At 39.7% G+C, this 17,255-nt stretch overlaps 1 protein-coding gene across 2 annotated transcripts; it reads left to right on the forward strand.

Annotated features, from left to right (window-relative positions):
- The first annotated feature begins 7,387 nt into the window (after positions 1-7,387).
- On the forward strand, positions 7,388-17,255 carry pgap2 (post-GPI attachment to proteins 2). 2 transcript variants are annotated; one of them, XM_030154987.1, is made up of 6 exons: positions 7,388-7,721; positions 9,059-9,227; positions 10,604-10,853; positions 12,469-12,575; positions 16,549-16,657; positions 16,845-17,255. In XM_030154987.1, exons 2-6 carry the CDS (start codon positions 9,060-9,062, stop codon positions 16,973-16,975), a joined length of 765 nt encoding a protein of 254 aa, XP_030010847.1. In that variant the 5' UTR covers positions 7,388-7,721; position 9,059; the 3' UTR covers positions 16,976-17,255. The 2 variants fall into 2 exon arrangements, with proteins under 2 accessions (XP_030010847.1, XP_030010848.1); XM_030154988.1 differs by lacking the exon at positions 7,388-7,721 and adding an exon at positions 7,774-8,954.

Genomic DNA, 17,255 nt, shown 5'->3' on the forward strand with positions numbered 1-17,255 from the left:
TAAGTTTTGTTTCCTCCCTATTCCTCTGCTATTCAAGCCTTTACCTTACTTCTACCATCATTCTGTATTTTACCATGTTTTTTTTTTCGTTGTACTGTTTTTGTTCCCCCTTTTTAAAAAAAAATTAAAATGTGTCTACCGGTTGTGTTGATCTATCGACGGCCTCAGTACCCAGATAGCAATTACCTTTGGGCCGGATCCGCATGAAAGCCTTTACATCCGTTTCTAGCTCACATCCGTTTTCTGACTTTGGACCAAATCTGCATTGGATCCGTCTTCCAGCTCTCTCTAGCAGTTCTGGAGTTGTGCTGGCTTACGGATTCGGCCCAGAACAGTCTCCCATCACACAACCAAGACTGATTTTCAAAGTAGTAATACTGATCTGGACCAGAATCGTAATACGAATCTGGACCAGAGTCGTAATACAAATCTGGGCCAGCATGATTCTCGTGTATATTCTAGATGTGATTGAACGGAACTGGGCCAGAGCCGGACCATTAGAAGATCCGTTTGGCGGAGCAGTACCTGTTTTGGCCCGATGTGCGTTTGGACACTGGGCCAGATCCGCCAAACGGCTTCGGGCCGTGTCGGGGTGCGATTCTGTTCCAGGTCCGGCCCAGTATCTCTTTTTGCTATTTGGGACGGAGCTGGGCCAGAGTCGGGCCGCTTCTGTACAAGATCCGTTTCGCGGAGCCGTACCAATTTTGGCCCGTTGTGCGTTTGGACACTGGGCCAGATCCGCCAAACGGTTCCGGGCCGACTCGGTCAGCGATTCAGTTCCAGATCCGGCCCAGTGTCTCTTTGCTATCTGGGTATCCTGACAACAGATAATGCACAACACTCCCAGTGGGTGGAGTTCACAAATGAACCCTGCGTGATGTAACACTGGTCAAATAAGGATTCATTTCTCACTAAAACAAAACTTATGAGCATCAGTTTTTGTTCAGAACTGTTCTGGACAGAAACTCATGCTCATAAGTTTTGTTTCCTCCCTATTCCTCTGCTATTCAAGCCTTTACCTTACTTCTACCATCATTCTGTATTTTACCATGTTTTTTTTTTTCGTTGTACTGTTTTTGTTCCCCCTTTTTAAAAAAAAATTCAAAGCCTGTAATCACTTAATATATCAGCAGTTTAGTGGTTTTCTTCCTTGATCACATGCTTGGACACAAACTGAACTGTTAACCCTTTATTTGCAACTACAATACTAACTCTGATAACAGCCTAGAAATAACAGTGTCTTACAGACAGATTATGACAATATTAGAACACATTCCTTCAACCAGAAACATGAAATATTGATCTCAGTGTTCCCTTAAAGTATTTTATATGACATGTCTTGTGCTGCATGACACCCATACCATGTCATCTGACCCAACTATGAAAAAAGTTGTTTAATATTTTTATATATATTGTAAAATGTGGTCAAGGTTCAGGGTATCTCGTCTCACAGCAGGCCTGCAGTGAGTAACAAACGGTAGCGTAACCGAGGGCAGCTAACGCCAGTACTAAGTGCTAAATACTTTTAGACTAATGATAAACATATATCTTTAACCTCGACATACATAGAGGTAGAGTGATAATGAATAGGTTGGCCCTAATGTAACACGAGTGTTTTAGACAAGTGATTTCTATTAGATGACTGTTATGATTGTTATGACTGACGATGATTATACTTAGGATTTATGAAATCCTTTTACAACATGCATGTGATAGCCTATAATTCTTGATTGATCCTTTGTTGAAACAATAATTGAACCTTTAGATAATGTTTGTGTAGGGCCTATGATGACAATATGATGAATGAGTTGTGTTTGAAGGCTTTGTGTCAGAGGTGACCTGTTACGAAAGATTAATGACTTTGTTTTTGTAACAACTAGTTAAAATGATGAATTTAGGTAAAAATAGGCAGAAGTAGCTGCAGTTGCACCAGAAGATCAGACTGTAAGGAAGAAATCCTGATAAACCCTCTATTCTGGCTGTATGCTTTAGGTCCAAAAAGTTACAGTTACATTGGCTGAACAGAGATGAGTTTCTACTTCTCGTATGCTGGAGATCCTTCTTCACTATTTTTCTGAAAAGTTGTATTATACATGTTTATGAAATACAGCTGAGTTATAGCAAAGGAGGACTTTGATTCTAAGGGGCCGTGGGCCCCGTAACAACAGTGGACAGTCTCCATGAGACCACCAGGACTGTGAGCCTATGGATTCCACCTGTTCTGGAATTGAAGGGACTTTTCCACAACTCTGATTCGACTGCAGCAGAAAGGAGAAGTGTGGAAATACCCCCTCCTCTGCCGCAACCCAGCATCCAACAAGGACTTCAATGCCAGCTCTGCAGGGCTGTTGAAGTCTTTACGCTAAATTGGATTATAACCATTTTTCTCTATTTTTTCCTTCATTTGGATAACCTTTATTTTTGCTGGATTACAACTTGCCCACCACAGATTGAATATAACAAAGCCCATGCAAACTTTATGAGACGTTTCTGGGAGGATTTAAAACAAAGACATTGACTGGATCATACAGAGACTGGGCTGAGGCACAGTGGATTACTTCAGAGGGATGAGAGACTGATATGGAAAGATTAGGAGGGGGTTTATTATGTTAATCAGTATTTAGTTATGTACCTATTTTGATTGTTTTGGAAATTATTGCTTTTATTCTTATGCTTTGCTTTGCTAAGATTAGCATCAAATAAATTTATCAAAGGATAATTTCCCCTTTTCTCATCTGGTTTATTTCCCAACTGTGTAGAAAATAGCCCGTAACAGTAACAGGTTAGGCTTGTGTGTGCTTATCATCATTGGTTCTAAAGGTAATTTGGCCAGGTTTCCACCTGTAATCATGTGTCCTTAGGGTCCCCTAGTCTGGACCTTAGAATATTTTACCTGATCAGTAACAAGAGCCTAAATCCAGTAGAAGCAGCCACCATAACTGATTGGACTGGCATCCTCATTGATTTAGAGTGGTTTTCTCTGGTTAGTGAGTGGGGCCAGAGTAAGCAGAGCAGAGATAGGGATTAAGGGTGGTTAGAATCAGGCAAGTGCTTCTCATTATTAATCATCTTATGTAGTGTCTGTTAATTAGTGGTAGTTAGTTGAATAAGATCTCCTTCCACTGCCGGTTGAAGACCTGGACCCTATGAGATGGAGAGCTGATCCAGTGACCACCAACGGGATTTGACAATATAATTATTATATAATTTTATATATGTACAGTGGGAAGTATTTAGACCCCCTTAAATTGTTCACTCCTTGTTATATTGCACCCATTTCCTAAAATCTTTTAAGTTCATTTTTATTCCTCATTAATGTACACACAGCACCTCATTTTGACAAAAAAAACCAAATCAGAATTGTAGACATTTTTACAGATTTATTTAAAAAACATAATATGCTGCACACTTTTAATCCCCCTCAGCCAAATATAGTGTAAGATTCTGTTGAAAGTTACTGCCCTATAATTTAGATTACATTGTCTTTGTGTAAAACTCATTACATACATTTTTATATTTGAAAGTACTCAGATGTTATAACTACACAGGGCACAAGGTCATTTGACCTTGAAAATAGGTCAAGGTCACTTATTTTTGATAGGCTTCTGCTCCATGCCAAGATGCATCCACAGTATAAATTTGGTGCAGATATGTCAATGCATTCTTCAGATAATGCGATTATGTCATCGAATGGACAGACGACAAAACGATTACCCTCAGCTGAGGGGTATAAACTGAAATGTCACATGGTCACTAGTAGGGCTGCAGCTATCGATTATTTTTGAAGTCGAATATTCTACCGAAAATTTCAGCAATTATTCAAGTTTTCTTTGTCTTGTTTTTTTTTTTTGCATTTGTAAACAACAATATTATTGCGTGCAGACATGTGTGTGGTGTGTACATTATATGATGTTGTGCCCTTATGCATAAAAAGTGCATGAAGCCTTCAAAGTGCACTGTTGTTCAGTCACTCCATTTCATATATAGATTTTTTTCCCCCTTTTTTCTCTTTACCAAAGATCAAAATCCCTCTACTATTTTGTTATTGTGAAACTCACATTGCACAAACCTGCAGAGAGCCCCATACACACAAGTATTACACAGCATTGAGGTACAAGAACCGGGTCATTTACCAGCACCGGAAAGACACATGAACATAAGCAAAACCTGAATGTGTTTACAAAGGTTGATCTGAAGAGGGGAGGTTTAGAAGAAATGGGCATTTCTTACTTTGCATCACTATGTGACACGATGGAGCGAGATTTCAGCACAGAGGAGGTTCACGCAGGGGATGGATCTCCAAGAGCGGAGAGATGCTGTGCTGACTGCAGGACCCACCTTATACTGTGGCTGGGATCAGGAGCCTGGAGGATGTTTTCAACTTCTGTCTCACTGATGAAACAGTCCACATGACCGTGGACTATACCAACCTCCAGGGAAAACGCCCCGTCCGGGACCAGACCGATACCGACGCCGCATATGCACGAGTATCTGGGCCTCCTCCTGCCTGCGGGAGTGTACCGCTCCCACAGCCAGGCAACCCGCAGCATGTGGGACAAACAGATGGGCCAATCTGTGTTTCACTTCACCATGCCCTAAAGCAATTCTAACCCATCAACACCACGATCCGGTTCAGTGACCTACTGTCCTGGCAAGGGGGCAGCACGGACAAGCTGGCAGCCTTTGGACAGGTGTAGACAGGTGGACAGGATGACTCCCCAAGATATTCAAACTCAGCCATGACACCTGCGTGGATGAACAGCTGGTTCCTCACCAGGGTGACTGCTCATACCTCTGATTCACCCGGAGGGTGTGTGTCCGAGTGTGCCCATCCGGGGCACCAAGCACCGGCACCAAACACCAGGACCCAGTGGTGAACAGCAGTCCAAGCCGGAGCTGCTTAACGAAATTAATACTTAAACAAATACTCGAGGCAAAAAAAATGGTTCGAGGATTTTTTATACTCAAATTACTCAAGTACTTGTTGCAGCTCTAGTCACAAGTTTTCAGACCCTTTGCTCAGTATTGAGTTGAAGCACCCTTTTGAGCTATAGCCTTGAGTCTTCTTGGGAAAGATGCAACAGGTTTTTCACACCTGGATTTGGGGATCCTGTACCATTCCTCCTTGTAGATCCTCTCCAGTTCTGTCAGGTTGGATGGTGAACGTTGATGGACAGCCATTTTCAGGTCTCTCCAGAGATGCTCAATTGGGCTTAAGTCAGCGCTCTGGCTGGGCCATTCAACAACCGTCACAGAGTTGTTCTATAGCCACTCCTTCATTCTTTTAGCTGTGCTTAGGGTCATTTTCTTGTTGGAAGGTGAATTTTTGGCCCGGTCTGAGGTCCAGAGCACTTTGGAAAAGGTTTTGGTCCCGGATATCTATGTACTTGGCTGCATTCATCTTTCCTTCAGTTTCAATCAGTCATCCTTTCCCTGCAGCTGAAAAACACCCCCACAGCATGATGTGATCCCAACAGTGATGCATGGTGGGGGCACACCATGCTTCACTGTAGGGATTGGATTAGGCAGGTGATGAGCAGGGCCTGGTTTTCTCCACACATACTGCTAAGAATTGAGGCCAAAAACTTCAACCTTGGTCTCATCAGACCAAAGAATCTAATTTCTCATAGTCTGGGAGTCCTTCATGTGTTTTTTGGCCAACTCTATGTGAGCTTTAGTGTGTCTTGCAATGAGGAGAGGCTTCCATGGGGGCGCAATGACATAAAGCCCCGACTGGTGGAGGGGGGGGCTGTAGTGATGGTTGACTTTCTACAGCTGTCTCCCATCTTCCCACTGCATCTCTGGAGTTCAGCCACAATGATCTCTTGGTTCTTCTTTACCTCTCTTACCAAGGCTCTTCTCCCCCGATTGCTCAGTTTGGCCGGATGGTCAGCTCTAGGAAGAGTTCTGCTCGTCCCAAACATTTTCCATCGAAGGATTCTGGAGGCCACTGTGCTCTTAGGAACCTTAAGTACAGCAGAAATTCTTTTGTAACCTTAGCCAGATCTGTGCCTTGCCACAGTTCTGTGTCTGAGCTCTTAGGGCAGTTCGTTCGACTCCATGATTCTCATTTGCTCTGACATGCACTGTGAGCTGTAAGGTCTGTGCGAGCTGTAAGGTGTGTGCTTTTCCCAATCAAGTCCAATCCGTTTAATTAAACACAGCTGGACTCCAATGAAGGTGTAGAACCATCTCAAGGATGATCAGAAGAAATGGACAGCACCTGAGTTAAATATGCAAGTGTCACAGTAAAGGGTCTGAATACTTATGGCCATGTGATATTTCAGTTTTTCTTTTTTAATAAATCTGCAAAAACATCAACAATTCTGTTTTTTTTTTCTGTCAAAATGGGGTGCTGTGTGCACACTGAAGGGAATAATGAATTTAAATGACTTTAGCAAATGGCTGCAATATAACAAAGAGCGAAAAATTTAAGGGGGTCTGAATACTTTCTGTACCCACTGTATTTAATGTATACACAGAGGTGAAAACTAAGTAAGATTATACATTCAAAGTTTGAACATTTTCTTGTTATTATGAACATTATTCTTATTACTAATTGTTATAACATTTGTTATTAGTTAATTAGTATTGATTGTAATACACTTTATTAGATGTGTCTGGTGAATCACCTGAGAGCTATTTGGCAGTTTCCCTCTGTACTTGTGCTATTGCTGAGACATACAGCAATCACATTATCATAAATGACAGCAATAATAAACCAGAAAATGTAATTGCTGAGAGCTGAAAGCTTTGCCTGAAGCTGCTCAATTGCAGCTCCTTTGGAGTAGTACAATTAAATTCAGCATTCTGTAGCTGTTACCTGAAACATGTGAATGTGTGAAACTACAAGAAGAAAAGTAGATAGTGGCGCATAGGAATTAGTCAAAACATGAAAATTAGTGTGATGTGTTTTTCTCACACCACAATGGCACTGTAATAATAGTATAGATTATAGAATCTGATGCATTGTGGTGGTGTTAAGTCCATGTCAGAATAGAAAGAAGTTCAAGTGGCTCAACATGAAACATCTACAGTAGTAACTTTTAACAGAGACATCACTAATATTGTAATGTGTATAGTAATATGAATACAAAAATGTCATATATAACAATTAATGCAGACAAGGATCGTTTACACAATGACTACTTTTGTTTTTTATTCTATAGGTGCATTATGCTTACTATACCTAACTTTTATACATTTACTGTGTGTGCTCCATTTTTATTTTTATTTTATGTATTTATTTTTGGGAGTATGTATTTGTCCTTTCTCTGAATTGCAACATCTGAACACTTCTGCACCACGGTGGAACATCTATGCTCTGTGATAAATAGCTTTTATTCACCGAAGGCTTTTATTCTGAAGGTCACGGTGGCCGGAAGTCATTCCCTTTCCGACGCTAGTGATTTGACGTAACGAACGTGGTTTGACGTAAATCCGAAGCTAGCCATGTCTACGAAGATTCACGAAACTAACATAAATAATTAAAGTTTGTCAGTGACAGTAAGCGGCCAGAGAAGCTGTAGAACTGTCTGAAGCTTTAGTTTTTTTTCACAATTTGTTTACTTCTTTTAAAGCTGCGTTTATCGCTGACGTTAGCTAAACATGCTATTTTACCCGAGAAGCTGCAGGAGCTAACCCGTGCTAACAGGTGAAGCTTTCGGTTGAATGGCTGTGAGGCAGATCAGCTGGTCCGGTTCTGTTGGAGAACAGTGAAGGTAAATGTTTCCCATGTCACCCTCAGACCTGTAAGTAAGTAAAGGTAAACACACATGTGGACAAAACCTTCTATCATAACAATGCCCCACCCTCCTAACTTCATTGTAGCAACGATGGAAGTTGTCCAGTAATAAGTTATAGTTTTTGTTCTGGTTTGGATTTGACATGACTAAATGTACATGTTTATGAGTGGAACACAATCAAAAACAGTAAACTGGCATTGATTTTATTTGACATTGGATACTAACCAACATAATAAACAGGACAATAAACAGTACAATGAATACAATGAGCACTATGGCAAATAAGGTAGCAGATGACAGCAAGGGTTAAAGAAGTATCAGAGAAGTATGTGATGGACCTGCTGCCATCTTTTGGAAAAAACATAACTCAACTATTTCTTTTAATAATTAACGATTTGTCATGTAAGAATATATATGCTTATAAGTGATTGAGTATATTAAGATTTTCCATTGCTAGTCATTTCACAACTATGGCATTGAAATTATAGCTGCCATTTTCCTCTTTTCAAATTGTGTAGATGAAACAAAAGAGGAAAAATATAACAATCAATAAAGAGAAGTTGGCTAGTAGATGAAATAATGCTATATTTGTTTGGGTGTAAATTTCTGTCACTCAAAAGGGCATTTACAAAAAAGGTACTACAGAGAAACATAGCAAAATTATTAGAGGGATATTACAGAATAAATGGCACAAATGACTTAGTTATTAGTTGTGTCGAAGTTTTTTAATTTATTTTCTTAGAATTGCTTACACACTCATGCATACACCCACACACACACACACACAAAGTATATACACTAATCTGTTAGTATCCTGCATAACAAATACTGACTGTACTTTTAACAAACAAGTACAGTCAACATTTTCAGTAAAATATTGTCTGACCCAGCAGTGTTTTCAGTCTTGGTTGTGTGAGATCTGTATCAGAGCTCCTGTTACTGTTGCTAGAGGTGGAGCTGCTATTCCAGTTTTATAAACTGGGACAACAGATAAATCTGAGGACTCATCACATAATCAGTGGAAGAGGACAGATGGGAAAGCTGAGATAAATCACTTTTCAGTTTTTAGACTTTAATATTTTATCTTTGGTGACTTGCTGTATGATTTTAACCTTTATTTGAAGGAAATCAAGATGTTTTGTGGAGCTGTTTCTGACTCAAATCTGAAATCTGAAATGTGAACCTGACTACACAAAGAAAAAAAAAAAGGTGAAACTCCTGCTCTGAAAAGGAAAAGAAGCCAAAGCTATCAGACAAATGTAGTAGAATACAGTATTGGCCTCTGAGATGTAGTGTCTGTTTTGTTTGTTCAGGATGCTCCAGGGGCCGTATGGCAGTCTGGAGCGGGACCGGCCCCTGATCCGGCTGCCGTTCACCACCTTCATCGTTGGGACCCTTCTGCTTCCTCTGACTGGAATGATCGCGTGCCTCTTCATCTCATTGTTGTACCATTTTGAAGATGCCACATATACTCACTGTAGGGTAAGACATCAGAATCAGAATCAGAATTGGCTTTATTGTCATTTGACAGTACAGAGTACATCAAACGAAATTGAGTTTGATGATTAGGGACATCGGGCTGCTGCTCCTAGTACAGAGTACAGCTAGAGCGCTACCACAAAACCCTTTCTTCGAAAATTGCAGTGAAGAACAGAAGATAATGCAAAGCACAAATATAAGACATCATACAGTTTTTACACAGTACATGTGGACACATGCTGGAATTTTTTCATGGATTTGAAGGGAATTGGGGGACAGCATGAACATTAGGCAGACAGCCGACGTGAAGAAAAAATGGGGGTAGGGAGATGCTTGAACTGTGTAATAATTGTGGAATGTGTGTGCGAAGATAAGAGACACCAGTAGGTCATATTATCCTTTAAGTTCAGTTCAGTTCAGTGCAGTCTTATCAGTTCTTATCAGTCCAAGCCCTCCTGTTGTCCTGGCCATGGAAGATGTTTTGACTGCAGGGGGAGTAGATTTGAGAAGCACCTGCTGCTTCCTCAGCTCTCAGGGGAAAACAGTTTAGGCCATGAGGGGAAACTTGATTTCTGCATTAATTTAGTATGACTTCATTTTGTTATACCTGGCCTCAGCATTCCTTTGCATCTTCGACCAGTAAGGTCTCTACACAACCCCTCGATCTTCCCCCAACTACGTCACCGCCCGTTGTAATTCCTTCACATTATCACTCACTGCTCCGAAGTGCTTCTCAATTTCCACCGACAGCAGCGGGGTGTCTTTGCATGCTGCTGTCTTGCTGATTTTGCGATAGATCAGGTCCATTCCAAGACCAATCGGAAGGTGTCCCGCTATCATAAATCCAAATAGGTAAATATCCTCCACCGACAGAGCAGACAGACAGACCACCCTCCACTTGTCCCGGGTGGATCCGGCTGCAACTGTCCCATCAGGGCAGGCGGGCTCCCCAAGACCATTCTTCCTTGATGAAAAAATCGCGTCAATTGCGCTGAGTGACCAGTTGATCAATTCCATATTTGCTGTTCGAGAGCTCAACAAGCAGGGGATTCAAAAGTAAAGTAAGTCAGATGAGACACTGCAAGGCCAAAGCAGAGTGGGGGAGGCAGGAAAAAAGCAGCAGATAGCAGAGCTCAGAAAAACACGTCCGCTCTCTTCGAAGGACAAGGAAGATACATCACATCTGTTCTGTCAGTAAATCTGAGATTCTGTTCAGAACATCCATTAATATGCTTTGTAGGTGCTTTGGGGTCAGTTCTGAGTTCTACTCAAACTCGGTATATTGCATTTATCCTGTGCTTATGAATCCATCTAAAATCATGCAAGCATTTATTAAAGCTGACATAATCTGACACTTTCTTTTTTTTTTTCTACCCCAGGTATCAAACTACCTCCCATCCATTAGCTCTGCTATCAGCCGTGTCCCAGAGCGCTACATTTGGCGCTGTTGCATTGGCCTGCACTCAGCATCGCGCTATCTGGTCACTTTTGCCTATTTCAGTTTTTATCGCAGCTGCTTTGCCAAGAGGATGGTTGAGCTCCTGCTGAGTGGACTGGCTCTCGTCTGCAGCCTGGCTGAAAACACCGGCCTGTTGCTGCTCACATACGTATCCTCGACTGAAACCTACAGTGAGTTCTTCAGATTTCTTTCATTCTGGATTCATATAAATTACTTTTTCATTTTGATTCATATGTAGATTCTTTTCATTCAGGATTAAGTAGCATGTTGTTTTTTGAAGGGTGGAAAAATGCACGTATCGGCACTTTTAAGTACCAAATGTCCAGTCATCTCCACTGAAATTAAAAAAATAATAATTGAAACTGTTCTCAGAATGGCTGCCAATTATTGTTTTGTCTATTCATTGAACAGCTAATGCATCTCTAATTTACAGTATTGAATAATACACCATTTCGATGTCAAAGGTTTGCATTAAACATCGAGACTTTAAATTAGAGGTAGACGTACAGTATATAAACGTATATAAAAAATGTCCTGTTTCTTTGTTTCCAATTCATTTACTTTCCTGACGAGCCAATGTCTGCTTGTAACAACAGACCTAATATGGTGCTGAGTTTGATAAATGAGCCTGTCTTCTGTCATCCATATAAGCTTCTGAAAGTATCTTTTTTTTTTTTTTTTTAAATCAGGGAGGTCATGCATAGTCCAGAATTCAAGTCATGTTACAAATTTCGCTCTGATAAATACCACACAAAAAAAAATGTTTCAACAGCACTGACCTTTCATCTACTGCTCTCCCTTGCATTTTCCATTACATTTCAAAGAAGTTTATACATTACTGAACAAATTAACAAGGGCTGTCATTCCTACTCATCCATCCTTAAAGATCCACTCACAACACAATCCGCATGATAATCCAGTAAATTCAACATTTCACAAGAGAATAATTAAAGCACATCTGGTCTCCTGAGGCTATTGTATCCAATCCATTTTGCCCACATTCATTCATTCATTCAAGATTTATTAAGGACACAAAAACTTGGTCCATAGGATAAGATAAAAAACACACATATGCAAAAAAAAGAAATCGCAGAAAACCATATGTCGCTTATACATAAAGGCTCGATCACCAGTGAGACCACATTTTATATGTAAACCTTACAGAACTAATCTTGGGACAGACCAGGGCTTGTACAACTGAGTTTGATCATTTTGTAACTCTACACATGAATGAATAAATAAAATGCCGTATAGCAGCCGCACAGCTTTGAGCAGCACAATCCACAAACATCTGACTGGCACTATAATGTCTTGGGAGCCTCAGCAGTGTCCTCATTGAGTCATTATAAGAAACCACCAGTTTGTACGCGGATCTCTTTTTGTAGCTGCGCCACAAGTTTAGGTAATCAGCTCGAAGTTTGGACATATTTTCAGTATGGACTACAAGCACTGCTGCTGATAAACAATTATGGCGTACTTCTGAGAAATGTTCGTCAGAAGTCTTGACCTTATATGTGCAAATGCTGTGATGTAACAAATTAAGCAGGAATTAAAACAGGTTTTAGAAATCCACTTGATTTTTGCCAAAATGAATATAAAGATAGCTTTGCAGCACCTGGGGGGTTCAAATTCAAACTTTATGATTTATTAGGGTCCAAATACACAAATAAATGAACCAAAGACTAATAAAAGTGAGTTTAGCAAAATATGACCTCTTTAAGTGAGAAGAAGTGTAGAACAGCTTTTACCTTAACCACTTGAAATCATTTGTGTCTTTCTCCGCAGCTGTTCATAAAAATGGTTTCATCGTCTTCATCGCAAGCTCACTGCTACACATGCTCATTACATGCAGACTTTGGCAGGTGAACAGGAAATACTCAGTGAACCCTGAGGTACAGTAATCCTTGGTTTCTTTTAGTTGTCTGTCCAGTCTAATCAGTTGTGTGTGTCATTAACCAATTACAAGATGAGGTCCCTGATTTTCTGTACTTAGTTATGAACACCAAATGCTTTGTACAGACTTTGAACAATATCTTCATTCATTCATTCATTCTTTCATTCATTCACTCATTCATTCATTCATCATTTGTTTTGAGCAGAAGAGAATAAAAAAAAACATTTTTAGATGTACAAGGAACCAATAGAAGAGCAAATACATTAATATATAAAGGTTCATATAAATAAAAGTTCATTCATATGTTTTGGTCGTGCCCTGTCCTTCAAAAATTCTATACTGTAAAGATGTGTTTCAGACCTTATCTTCTATACTCAAAGTTGACATACGTCATAATCCCTTGTTTGCCATCTTTGGCACTGCGAGGGAGGACGAGGTCCGCTTGACACCTGCTCAGTGCCGTGTCATATCCTTCTCGTCTTTGCTGGGTAGACGTGCAGTTTTAACCCGATGGAAAGATGCTGCCCCACCCACTCATGCTCAATGGCTGGAGGACCTCATGTTTTGTCTCGGCCTGGGAAAATATTCCTTACTCTCTTCACTTCTCTGATATGAAATTTGACAAGATATGGGGCCCCTTTCTGACCTACTACCATAACTCCAAAACCCTCTCTCTTCATCTGCAGACTTTAATTCCCAGTTCATTATTGCTTTTACTGTATCGTGGGGCTCTAAAAGCAGCAAATTAACGGTCCTTGTCTTTCTTTCTGGGGGGTTTTTCTTTTTTTTCTCTCTCTCTTTCTGTCTTGTTTTGTTTTGTCTTGATTGTTGGGAGTCTGATGTTTGTTTCCTGTTTTGAAAAACCTTGTCTTCAATTGAACAAATATTGTAGATTTTCCTTCTCACCAGAAGAATCAATAAATATATTTGATTGAATAAATAAAGGTGATCAAGACAATATAGCAATTGCCATGTACACTAGTAATAACAAAATAAATTCTATATGTACTGCTCAAAAGGAGTGGGAAAAAGAAAACTTATGAAATCCCACCCCCATCTCACATTTATATAACATAACACATTACTTTTGCTTCCTTAATGTTACAGTTACGTCTTTGAACAATATTAATCATGTATCTGTAACCTGATTTATGTAAATCCTCTGTGCTGTGGGGTGTCACTGTTGTCTGAAAACAGTGCTGTTCCTCCTTTGTTAGAAAATAGGTAACCACCACTCCCTATTCAAGACGCCTCCTTGTCACAAACTAGTAGCCTGATGAAGGTCTAACACCAAAAAATCATTCTAAAATCATTTCAGACTAGACATTGTATTTTAACATTCACTGATATGCATCGATGCATTACTGTATAGCTATAGAAAAGAAAAAATTACAGACCTGAGGCTGAGTGACTGGTACTGGAATATATGGTGTATATCCCTTTATTTGTTTCTGTTGAAACCATATAAATTAATCCCTGTTTTTCACCATGCTGTCATTTATAGCCTGCATCAAATACATTATACAAACAACGCCTTGTAGGGTGAAGAATCAAACGTGCTTTTTTCAGGAAATTGTAGTTTCACCACAGCTGACCCACGTTACGTCTGTCTAGTGTAAGAGCAGTCAGACTCTCAGCACCCCCATGTGGTTTCCTAAGTCCTTACACATTCTCCTTTTCATATTTTCATGATGTGTTCCACCAAAGTCATCTTTTTTTGGACTTTTCCAACACACTGAAGTCACATTATTTTAGGTGTTGGGAGCTGTTAAAGCTACAGCTCCTCTGTGACAGTCTGAGGCCAGAATGCCTTTGTTTCTGTAGCACAAGAAAAGAACTTAACATATTAAGATAATTCTTTATTTTCCATTCATATATGTTATAGACATTTTTATTCTTTTCTGATAGTTTATACATGTAAAAACACTAGAGTACCCTTCACTCTCCAAGTATCCCATCACTATTGTTTCATTCATTTAATTTTGTTATTATTTTTTTATGATACACAGAAATGTCAAAAATGACTTCAGGATATCATGCTTATCTCCTCAGTAAGTGTGTTTCTCTTACTTTTGATTATGTTTGAGTGTAATGGTTAATGGTTAACTTCAAATATTATGTGAAAATGGTATTAAGTTGTTAAGGTACATGTATTTTAGCCTGGCCAGCCATTCGTCTTTCTCTATGAGAATCCATCTTGAATCGCGGGGCATAAATCCAAATATGAAGGTGGGACTAACAGGTGCCGAGTAAACCAATCACAGATAAGACAGACGTGACGCTTTTGTCAGAGAAATTTAAGAATACAGGGAATAATCTGTAATTCAAACCTTATTTTTGAATCAAGTAAACAACCGACAACAGTTGTAAAGAGATTTGTGGACTTTGAACTGACTTTGACTCGTGATAAAAAGAAGTTGGTGCGTATGACGCATTGCAAAACACCCACCCCCCAGATGGGTGCATATACAGGGTGTCCCATAAGTCTCCATACATAGGAGACATAATACATTCTATACATATAGGGTTCTAACATGTATTTCTTTATATTTCTTCTTTATAGTTCTTCAGCAGTGGAGGACACACATTGAAATGTGTTCCCTACAAAATGGCAGTCATATAGAGCATGTTATATAAATAAAAATGGTTTATGTCAAGAAACGTTTATTTTTCCTATGTATGGAGACTTATGGGACACCCCGCAGATTGTGCATATTTCACAGCGACTGGTCTGATTCCAGACTGTTTTCTCTGTATTGTATACACTGAGAAAACTGAATGGCTGGCCAGGCTATATGTATTTAACTGAGCTTTAGGACAAAGCTGGAGGACAGGGAATGAACCCCTGCAGAAAAATGGAGATAATTGCAATCGTAGTTCTGGCTTCTTCCCTCAGATAAAGACATGGATCAGTTAAATGGTTGAAATTGCCCATAGGTGTAAAAGACCGTGAATACTGGTCTCAGCCCTGCGATGGACAGGTGACATGTACAAGTTGTAATCCTGCAAAGAATTAAACAATTACAGAAAATCAAAGAGTGACCATGACCAACTGCATCCTCAGGTTTGTTTTTCTTTCTGAGCAGAGCAGGAACTTGATGCATGGACGTTTATAATCTTGGCTCTTCGGTGCCGTCCTGTAGGAAGTCAATGTATAACTGCTAAATTTAACATGTCTGAACATTATTTCAGTGCTTCCCTGTTTCAGTATCTGCAGAGCAAATGTGTCACTTGGTGATACCAGTTTAACCACAAACACCTCCTGCAGTGGCCGGATCTGTGACGCGGCTCGTTCAGCAGCCGTTGTTGTGCTCGGTCACATTTTAGAAACGCAGAGTTTATTGTCACATTTTATCAGTGGCTGTAGCTTTATCAGTGTTTTATTGAGTTTTGCTTTCATGATCCCCTGGTTATGAAAAACCTGGAAAAATTAATTTTAATGTGATTTTAAATTAAATGAAAAGGATTTTGTCTAATGTAGATTTGCTTCAGAATGTGGAAAGTTTAGGTGCTGCAGTGACTAAAAATTCTGCATTTTTGCATAATGCTGGAGCTGTATTATTATAATATTCAGAAAATCCAAATATTTGCTCTTGATAAAACCACAATTAAGTAAGTTCAAATACCTATTTCTGGAAAATACAGTAAGATCTCTATAGGTTAATATCTTTTCCCTTAGAATGGCGTTTTGTCTGTTTACAACAACCCAATCCAGCTGTAGCTGAAAGTAAAAATTCTGTATGAGTACCTGTTTTGTTTTGTTTTTTAAAATATCTGAAGTGAAAATGAAGGTAACTAACAGACAGAAGTTGCAGTTAAATGTTCAGGTAGTATATGTGCACACATCAGAGGAGTAAGTCAACAGACATCAGTAAAAAATAAGATGAAGCCACACATTTTGGGCATTCATGGTCAGCTCGACATCTTCTGTATTTTTAATCTACAAATATCACGTTTCAATCTCCCCACAGGAACTGACATCATATCGCTGGAAAGTGCGTCTCTTCCTGTTTAACGTCAGCTGTTGCCTGGCTGCAGCGTACTTCTTCCGACGCCACAACAAGTACTGTGAACAAGGAGGTGAGTTACTGCCTTCTGATTTGTCTAAATAAAAACTACAATGAAGTTGTAAAACCTGCTTGGGTTTTGGTTTCCTCCAGTGTTAATTTGTTCAGAGTTTAGAATTAAGAATAGAATGGATTTGCACAATATCATTCAGAGGGGTGTTGGACTTGATATCTTCATTATTCTCATTTGTTTTCCTCAGTCTACACTCTCTTCGCTCTCTTTGAATACCTGGTGGTTTTGTCCAACATGGCCTTTCACCTGACGGCTTTCTGGGACTTTAGGAGCAAAGAGGTGATGGTGGCCACGCCTCCTGAGGACAAGCGATACTGAACAGGCACAAAATGCACCAATGGCACACGAGAAAGCTTTAAACTTTGATCACATGATGGTATCACAAACATGTTTATGTGTACTGATATTGAAGCCTTTTTTAACCTAATCATTCCAACAAAACACGGAGTATTTATCCTTCTTCTGATGATGATGACGTTTTGTACTGTGAGGATGTGAGGACACCAACATTAAAACCACACTGTTATTATATTGTCACGCACTTGTTGTAGTATGAATGTTATGTTTTTCTAGCAAATAAAGCTTGAGCCAAAGCAAA

Source organism: Sphaeramia orbicularis, chromosome 14, assembly GCF_902148855.1.
Source record: "Sphaeramia orbicularis chromosome 14, fSphaOr1.1, whole genome shotgun sequence".
In the NCBI taxonomy this organism is placed as follows: Eukaryota; Metazoa; Chordata; class Actinopteri; order Kurtiformes; family Apogonidae; genus Sphaeramia; species Sphaeramia orbicularis.

Excerpts from the sequence above, each read along its gene's own strand:
- pgap2 (XM_030154987.1), top strand. The coding sequence starts at position 9,060 with ATGCTCCAGGGGCCGTATGGCAGTCTGGAGCGGGACCGGCCCCTGATC. Across the intron at positions 10,854-12,468 it reads ATCCTCGACTGAAACCTACA|CTGTTCATAAAAATGGTTTC; the intron begins GTGAGTTCTTCA and ends CTTTCTCCGCAG. Across the intron at positions 16,658-16,844 it reads CAAGTACTGTGAACAAGGAG|TCTACACTCTCTTCGCTCTC; the intron begins GTGAGTTACTGC and ends TGTTTTCCTCAG.